Source organism: Typopeltis vanoorti, chromosome 15 (assembly GCF_054136105.1).
Source record: "Typopeltis vanoorti isolate ZY-2024b chromosome 15, IOZ_Tvanoo_1.0, whole genome shotgun sequence".
Taxonomy (NCBI): domain Eukaryota; kingdom Metazoa; phylum Arthropoda; class Arachnida; order Uropygi; family Thelyphonidae; genus Typopeltis; species Typopeltis vanoorti.
Genome location: NC_143563.1, coordinates 95,890,613 through 95,899,756, shown reverse-complemented (window position 1 = coordinate 95,899,756; position 9,144 = coordinate 95,890,613). Strand labels below are relative to the sequence as shown.

The window sequence follows — 9,144 nt, the reverse complement described above, 5'->3', positions numbered from 1 at the left end:
TTTCTATTCCTAAATATTTAATCTTACTAACTTGTTCAGCTATTCTCCCATTAATTTTTAATTTGCATCTTAGGTTACCCTAGCAACCGTTATGATTTTAGTTTTTGTGTTGCTGTCTCAATATTTTTCTTTTCTGTTGCATTATTGAATCTATTCTAGAAATTTTGAATCTGTAGAAATCTTAATCATGAAATATGATTATGATTTCAAGAGAATTCAAATTTTTCTGGAAATCTTAATCCTGAAAATGATCGATTCCAAATTCTTCTGGAAATCTTCATCTCGAAAATGATTATGATTCCAAATTTTTCTGGAAATCTTAATCCTGAAAATGATCGATTCCAAATTCTTCTGGAAATCTTCATCTCGAAAATGATTATGATTCCAAATTTTTCTGGAAATCTTAATCCTGATTATGGTTCCAAATTTTTCTGGAAATCTTGATCATGAAATTTTAATAAATGTTAATCGCAAGTTTATGTAAACTGGTATTGTTTTATAAATTGTGCCTTTTGGAATCGTCAAAACGTTCTCTGATAAACTGGAAACTGTAGTTGTTAACAGTTAGTCCTAATCATAAAGCCTGTATAATTGTGCTGCACACTTAGGATGCTGATCTTTTTCCAGCATCCTAAGTGTTGCGTTTAGGATAATGGAAAAAAACCTTTAGGGATGAATAGTCGGATTATGTGTTTATACTACATAATAAAAACAAACAACTTCACAGACAAACGTTTATTAAACTTCTTTCGCAGAGTACAATCTGTTAGGACAATTTTCATCACAACCAAATATCTAAATTAAAAAAAAAGTCACCATCTCACCTGACTGCTCGTTAGAAAAATTCACTCCGCACAACCACATGAAAGGCTGCTACATTTGACGACATAAAACACTTAAAATCTTTTACTCTTTCTTCCAATTTTATGGAAAGAAGCAGAATGTGTAAAATGATGTACAAGAAATTTAAAGTCTTTTTTAAATTCTTAGATTCTGTTCTACTCTTAAGATAATATACTCCGATCGAATGAACTATAGTTTAAATATAGTAATTACCGTATTTATATATCTAAAAGATTTTGTTTTTATTTGTAAGTTACAAATGATTCGGAATTTTATGTAGAATATAGCATTCTTTACAATCTTAGAAACGATATTATAGGAATTGTAACAGCTAAGTAATGAACTGGAAGAACACCAGGACATAAGAAGATATGTATGATGAGTAATGCAGAGAAGCCGTTCTTTCGGATGACAGAGCCTTTGGCATTAGCCTGAGTATTTTTACAGTCCAGCTGATCATAGGAAAGTCATATTAAAAGGCGTTTAACACATTTCTGTTTTTTTTTTTTTCCACTTATTGTGTAATATATGTGTATGCAAATATTCACGAAATTGCAAACCACATGACTTCTGGTTATCTGTAGAAGTTAATTGGGTAATGAATATACTCTATCAGCACCAGTGGAGAGGGGAAAAAAAAAGAACTTCCTACAGAATTGAAAAACAGAATCGACAAATGGATTTAATATCACATAAGTTATGAATTGAATTTCTTGCTTTTTTTCAAGAAATTATACTTTTTTTAAGTATCCTCTTATAATTGTAATCAAGAAAAAAAGCTATCATTGCACTTGAGTCATAATATATGGCCAAAACATTTGGTTAAAAAAAGCTAAAGGCCTCACTGATCGCATTATTGTCCGTTGTCCTCAAAAATGAACATATATTTACATTGTTAAAGTAAGTTATTATTTGACTGAGGAGCAACAATGAAACAGTTTAATAATAAACAGTAGTATATTTTAACAACAGAAAAAACATTCGAATTGTTGCCACTATGAATATTTTTAATTGTTTCGTGTCAACAATGTAGCTTCTCTGATATATCTTTTTACGAAAATATATGAAAAAAGAACTGTTACATCACAATTTCACCTACAGGAAAGAGAAAGCAGAAGCCACGTATGGACCAATGAAAGAATTAAAAACCTGACATAACAACTTTCAAAAAGGACGTCATGGAAACAGTAAATATTCACATTCTTATTTCTCATACATACATAAAGAACCACGTAGTCTTTTATTAGTTAAATTCGCACTGTTTTTAAGATAATATATTTTGTACTATTTATTCTGATAGCTCTACTTTGTTAACTTTTATGTGCGTCTGTACAATATTTGGCTTAAGAAAGACTTTTTTTGTCATTCCAACACAACACACATACACACAAAATTAAAACTTTTTTTTTAAAATCAAATTCCTCTTTTTTCTCCATGGCGGCCGTAGTTGTCATTTTTAACTCATGCAAATTGCTACTTGTAAGTGTATAGAACACAAACATCATATCCAGTGGCCAACCCATTAGTACCACATTATAATAAGCTCATTGCCCGATTGTAAGATTATGTAGCGTCTCCCAACATTGCACATGGTACAGGAAAGACTACATCACTCCAAAATACGCTTCCCTATTAAGTACTACCGAGGGAGAGAAAGAAAAAAAAAAAATGACGCTACAATATTCATTAAAACGGACCCACTGTACATTCTCACCTTTGGATGTTAATGAGAATCCTATGGAACTCAGTCCAGATTCTGAATGGACGATGACAGTGACATCTACCGGTTCAATGTGGCACGCAGTTCATATTGTACACACTTATAAATTCATTTAGCTGATGTGTTGGCCGTGTGACTGTTATTTGAAGTGTTAGTATTGTTCTGATTATTTTCGGTATTTCTTTGAGTCGTTTTCTTGCTTTTCATCCGCCTGTTTTGGAACCAGATTTTCACTTGTCTTTCTGTGAGGTTGAGATTTCGAGCCAACTCCCATCGTTTCTGTTTAGAAACGTAAGCATTAAAGAGAAATTCCTTTTCTAATTCTAACGTTTGGAATTTTGAGTATGGCTTGCGTTTCTTCCGAACTGTGACATTTCCTGTCCACTCCACGGGGATAGAAGGAGGTGGTGGAGGTATTTCTGGAACTATAAAAATATAAAGTTTTTTTTTTTTTTTTTTTTTTAAAAAAAATTAAAAATGGACAAAATTAATTAAAATATAATTTAGAATTAAATAGAGGACAATAAGATTAGAAATAAACACTAATTATTTAATAATAACAAATGTATTCTGTAATTCAAAATTTTATGTAAAATTTTACGTTTAATATTTTATATCTAACACATTTAAAAATAAAATAAGTTGCAATTATAAGAGTCAAAAATAAATTATAGTTCTTATTATTTTATTTTAAAATATTTAACAAATATTTAAAATATTTATTTTATTATCTTAAATATTTAGATATAAAAAGTGTTAGTATTTGAATACGTCATTTTAAATATGTTTTTATATGAATTCATTTAATTTTTAAAGTTGTGTATAATATAAGATTATATTATGTTCATCAAAAGCTTCATTTGCATCAATCTGTGGGGAATCGATTTGCTCTATTTAAAAGACAGCGTTATCCAGCTCTCTGATAAATTTTTAAACTTTAAATTTTTTATAAAATATAAATGGATCTATAATACCTTCTAAGAATTTATATTAGCTTTAAAAAAAAATTAAGGTATTTAGCTCTATATTTTAGTAAATTAAATAGACATCTTTTTAAGAAATTATTCTATTATCTTGAAAAGAAATATATCAGTTTAATTACTATGTGAATATAATATGGGGAATGAACACCTGATTCCCGGAAAAGTCCTTTTTAGGACTTCCAGGGTGACAAATGGCAATGCTATAGCCAATGAAGTTTTAACTGAGGCTCGGCTATTGCCGTTACCCAGCCATGACTAGAGCTTTTTAGCTCAATAACACTCCATCCACACAGATTTACTTCATTCAGATGACGGGATAAAGAGTCAAGGACTCAGTCCATCGCCCAGTTCTTTTAAGAACTTAAGAATTACTATGTATTATCTGGAAATTGGATTGCTAATTCAGGCAATTTTGTCTATAGGTTTTCTAAAGAAGATTTTAAGTTGAGCATAATAACATTTAATGAACGAAGGCCTTATCGCACGTAAAAAAGCATTTAATCGCGGCTGTAGCTTGTAATCAGAATTATCTTCAATTCGTTTCTGTGTTAATTTCCTGCAACAGTAGCGTTATAATATTCATTTTTTTTTTTATGACTTACATATCTAGAGTTCTCTATTTTCAGATGCTTTGTGATCACTTTTAGTTATATTTCAAAACCGACAAGCTAATCTTTAGAACGCATCCTGAGTGGTCTCCACGCTTCACTAATGAATTTCGATGCAGTATTTTCAGCCAATGGTTTTGACTAAGCCAGATCACCATACTATGAGGTATCCAGAGCTCACAAAAAAAAAAAAAAAAAAAGTCACTAATCCCTCTGAACGTATAGTGATTATGTAAAAGTGCTATCAAATAAAAATACACTGTCATTGGTCCTGATTATATGTAATTTTCCACGTTCCAACCATCGTGGTTTCTGAGCGCATGACATAAAAATCGATGATACAAACATATGTGTTGACTTTGCTTAATCACAATATGTTTCGATAAATAAATAAATGAAATAAAGTGTACAACGAACACAATTATCTAATTATTATTATCCGAGGGATGTTATTCTAGTTTATAGAGACTCCAGTAGAATCGCAAACCATTGCTATTAGATTTAAATCCAAATAATCCCACCCACGGAAGCTAAGGGTTTTTTAAAATGCCCTATAAAAAGCAATACGTATTTATTTTTACACTGTCCTTGCTTTTACATCTCTGCAGACCTAACATGGATTTTTTTTTTCAAGCCAATTCAAGCCTGCAATAAACGGAACAGTAGTATCACATCGGGAGGTCAAATTCATCCCCCACCTAATCAAACATTCAATCCCAAAGTGAGATTTGAGCCTGCATTCTGTTGGTTGAGTATCAGATACGCCAACAAAGTCGAGAATTATATGAGACAAGCGCATATGTTCCATCTGCTAGGATCGATTAAATATTCCCTGATAAAACAAGCACATAGATCTATAATAGAGTTCGCAGTCCCAGAAAAAACGAATATATTCAATACTCTAATAATCATCTGGCGCTTATATATTGGGACCCTCTGGCACCCATTTTTTTTTTATGTTAATCCCACCCATGATAAGCTTTAAACCTCTAGCATATCTATTGTGTGGTAGGAGTTGAATCCGCACTATGTTTTGTTGGTTGACGAGTGGACAGTGTCTTTAAACTTGGGCTGTGCAATACACAAGGATGCCCGTAGTGATCATATACACTGCGGAGTCTTTGGTGCTCATAAGACTGTGTAATATGAATTAAAAAAAAAAAAAAATGCTCTCATCTTCTACTTAAAGACATTCACAAACCACAGTGGTATTCGATAAGGATAATAAAATACAGAATTATTATATCTTAAAGAAAATAGATATTTATAATATATTATCTTGTCAGAAGACATTGGATTACGATATCAGCGACAAATAAATGTAAAAATGAACAATTTTTAAGTAAAAAAAAAATTCGCATAAAAACTAAAAGAAAAAAAAAGTTGACTCAACAAGACGTGAATTTGATTTCCTACTGTATGAAGCAATGTTTCGGCAATTCTAAAGCATCCTGGGAATCCCCGTTCTCTTTTTCAATTAACCTTTTGGCAAAGTATACGTGAAAAAATTTGCATCCGAATTTTCCATCGATTAATTTTCCAGGTGTTCTTTATCGACCCCTCTTAAAGCTCTTACGTTGAGAGAGAGACTCTTCATTATGAAAGAATTTATATAATCCCAGGATTTAAGGGACATTCGTGGGCCATTATAAAGGAGAAGCTCGCTTGGTTCCAATAAGCTTGCGTCTCTCTCTCAGATGACTGGATGAAACTAAAATCAATAAAATTGTCACCTCAATACAAGGCAGAGGCAAATATTTTCCAATTTATTCTTCAAAAATGACTTGAAGATCTTAGAGTACAATTGTCTGCATTTTTCCTCTTCTTTTTGCATATTATTCTTAAAGCAACTAAAAGAATTGCACGAATCAACTTTTAATTTCACTTCCAAAATTTTACAAGATGTGATACTTTAGTTTAATTTATTGTTTATATTAATTGGTGTTTAATAAAAATAGTTTTTATTTATTCAATTATTTTAAGAATTAATATTTTTATAAGCATTATAAGTATTTTATTTAATATCTTATTTTATTGTTATATTTTTTAATTAGTTGACAATTTTTACCGAAAAATTGAATATAAATGCATTGCAAATCCTACAAGAACGAAATAGAAGATAGAATATTGAAATATTTAAATAAAACTATAGAAATATAGAACTGTTAAATAAATACTATATTTATTACGCTGGTTGCTGTAATAAATGCAGTACAGATTGGACAATGCTCACCTTTTCCAACGCACAACAGTCCATTAGGTCCGAGTACAATAGAAGAAAGTGGGTGACGCACACACACCTTCGGACTACCTAATCGGCATGGCTCTTCCGACCAACGGTAGTGGAGAGAGAGAGAGAACGAATGGGGGGGGGGGATAGAACAGAGATGGAGAGGAGAGCTAAGGGGAGAACTGAAATATGCTCTCCCTATTGCAGCTAACAAAGACTTTAGTCATTGCGTTTTTTTTTTTTTTTTTTTGCTTTTTTGCTTTTCCGTTGCATTGATATTTCTACTAAAATAACACTTTATTAATCTATTTATTTCACGTGGTTCGAATTTAAGATAAATAACCAAGACAAATACAGAACGTGGTTTGTTTATTTTATAAATAGATAACAATATTGCATTCCAGGAAGCAGATTTAACCATTGTTAGTTTAAATAATATATTTTAGCAGTAAACGGATATTTATATGATTATTAATTGTTATGATCACCCATTGTTTCAACAATATTTCCTGAAATATTGTTGAAACAATGGGTGAAATGCAAGCATTTCACATTGTATAATGATTTCGTCCAAAACAATTGCAGCAAATGCTACTAACCAATTTTAGGTTGGACTGGCGATTGTTTTTATATATTATTATTATTATCTGACACCTCCAGGGAGTCCAAAGACTCATCGAGGGAGAGTATGATTATCACTTTATGGTAAAGAGTGAAGTGAAATAAGAAGTGACTACTTCTTATAACAACTGATCCTAATGGCCACTCATCAGTAGATAACGAATGCCTAACCTTCTTCTGCTAACCGAAAAGCAGGTTGATCTCTTTTAATGGCATTAACTATAATCTTACCAACACATCTAGTCCGATGATACGTTACCAGTCCTCTAATTTATTATAAAATGTGGGTTTCAGAAACTACATTGCACACTATAAATGAGAATAAATTCGTTTATTTAGGGGGAGGAATTTTTATAGACCTCTGTGGGTTGTGTTAGTATACGGTGCCAAAGCACTATACAGTTACATTGTATGGATGATCCGTTAATTTTGGAAGAAAACTCTGGGTGTCAATTGGTATCTAATCCATTTCGGTTACTATAGGAGAGGGGAGGGATGTCATTGCACATAAGACTCCTCCATTACAAGCATTCAAAGTAATTACTGCGTTTTATATCCTCCCACAAAAAAAGGTGTGCGAGAAGAGGGGATGGAAGAAGGGACGAAAGGTCAATAAACGCCTGTGTAGCTGCTATTAAAGCAGAAACATTCACAAAATAACAGTTTAGTACTGAGGGCAACAAAGGTTTCTGCAGGGGAAAAAGCGGGAGTGGAGGGTACAATCAGCCGAAAGTTCTTTTACCGTCAAGCTATATTAACAGTTTTATGAGGGTTTTAAAAGCCACCATAGAGATACTTACCGGTTGTACCTGTCGGCACGTAAGGAATAGGACCATGTGCCTCCGCCGCTGTCGTGAAACTCCGCAGTGTGTAGCCGTCACTGTGGGCAAAGTCCTCCATTGGCGCGCGCGTCCTCTCTTCCCCGGGGAAGTAGGTGACCGGTTGCGGGGCATGTGGTTCGATGTGACCGTGAACCCTGTTGGGGTACGGCGTGTAGTTGCACCAGGTCTGCGGCGCGAAGGACTGGCATGATTCGGTGGCCGTCGGAGCCACCGTACTCGGTCCGGCACTTGGTAGGTCGTAGGTGTTGGACCAAAATTTGATGGGGGTTTTACGATCGGCGGCACTCCTGGTCGCGTGGTCATTGTAGTAGTAGCCAGGCACCATCCCATCTCGGACGTTGCACAGAGTCTGGTTGTATTGAGCGTGGGCTTCGAAAGCGGAGTGGGTGTCGGGAGTGTAACCCCACGACTGTCCGTTGTGGCCGTGCCTTATGACGCCGGCACCGGTATCGACGACGCTGCACTCGGATGGTCCGTAGGTGACAGCCAGAGTGGCCGTGACTCGCTTGGCGGGAATGTGAAGAGGCTGCAGCGAAGATTGAGTTGAGGTGACCACCGCTTCGAGACCTGAGCGACTGTTGGAGGTGTCTTCATACAAGCTTCCGTTCATCATACTCTCGGAGAAACGCTCGCGATGGGGGCTCTCCGGCGGCGGCGGTGCGGCTCGTCAAAACCTAGTGCATGATGAGAATCACGTGAGAGAAACGTCACAGTTGGCAAATGGAAATAAGATTTGAAGAATTAAAAAAAAAAAAAAAAACTGTACAAATGTGTGTTTCTGCGAGTGCTAGGCACACGTGCGAATGCCTAACCCATTCAACGGTGCAAGCAGGTGTACCATGATTCAGGCCTAAATATGATCTCCCCAACCCAACAATCTTAAATAACATCGCAGCTCCGGCGTCTACCCTCTGAGGACGCAGCTTAGGAGTTGCTGCTCCTACAGATTGGATGCGAGACGTCACGTGACTGGGGGCAGGCCATGGAAACGAAAACAGATCTAACTTGTCAATAAGCATCCTTTGGCACTACGAGATTTTAATCGAGGCGATAAATTTCGTTAATTGTTGGTAGACATGCGACAAATATTCTTCTTTGACGACATTACTACGCTATTAACTCCGCCCATCGCATTCTGTTTACTTCATTCCGATACGGTGATGTTGTGTTTATCGAATTATTCTGTTTTAATCATGTAATTATTTTGCATTAATCTGTGCATTATTTTTCCTTATCTGTTTATATAGTTGTTTTAAACAGCAACACATTTTAAAATACAGACCCTGTCAATCCCATG

General features: G+C 34.5%; 1 protein-coding gene across 1 annotated transcript; it reads right to left on the bottom strand.

The window, feature by feature from the left end:
- Positions 1 to 720: 720 nt before the first annotated feature.
- LOC150098999 (uncharacterized) lies at positions 721 to 8,735 on the bottom strand. Its single transcript, XM_090404907.1, has 2 exons — positions 7,806 to 8,735; positions 721 to 2,988 (listed from the first exon to the last, which is right to left on the bottom strand). The coding sequence occupies exons 1-2, from the start codon at positions 8,458 to 8,460 to the stop codon at positions 2,672 to 2,674; spliced, it is 972 nt and encodes a 323-aa protein (XP_090261033.1). The 5' UTR covers positions 8,461 to 8,735; the 3' UTR covers positions 721 to 2,671.
- Positions 8,736 to 9,144: the final 409 nt, after the last annotated feature.

Coding starts and splice junctions, on each gene's coding strand:
- LOC150098999 (XM_090404907.1), bottom strand. CDS start 8,460: ATGATGAACGGAAGCTTGTATGAAGACACCTCCAACAGTCGCTCAGGT. Junction 2,989..7,805: donor CGTGCCGACAGGTACAACCG/GTAAGTATCTCT, acceptor ATATTTTTATAG/TTCCAGAAATACCTCCACCA.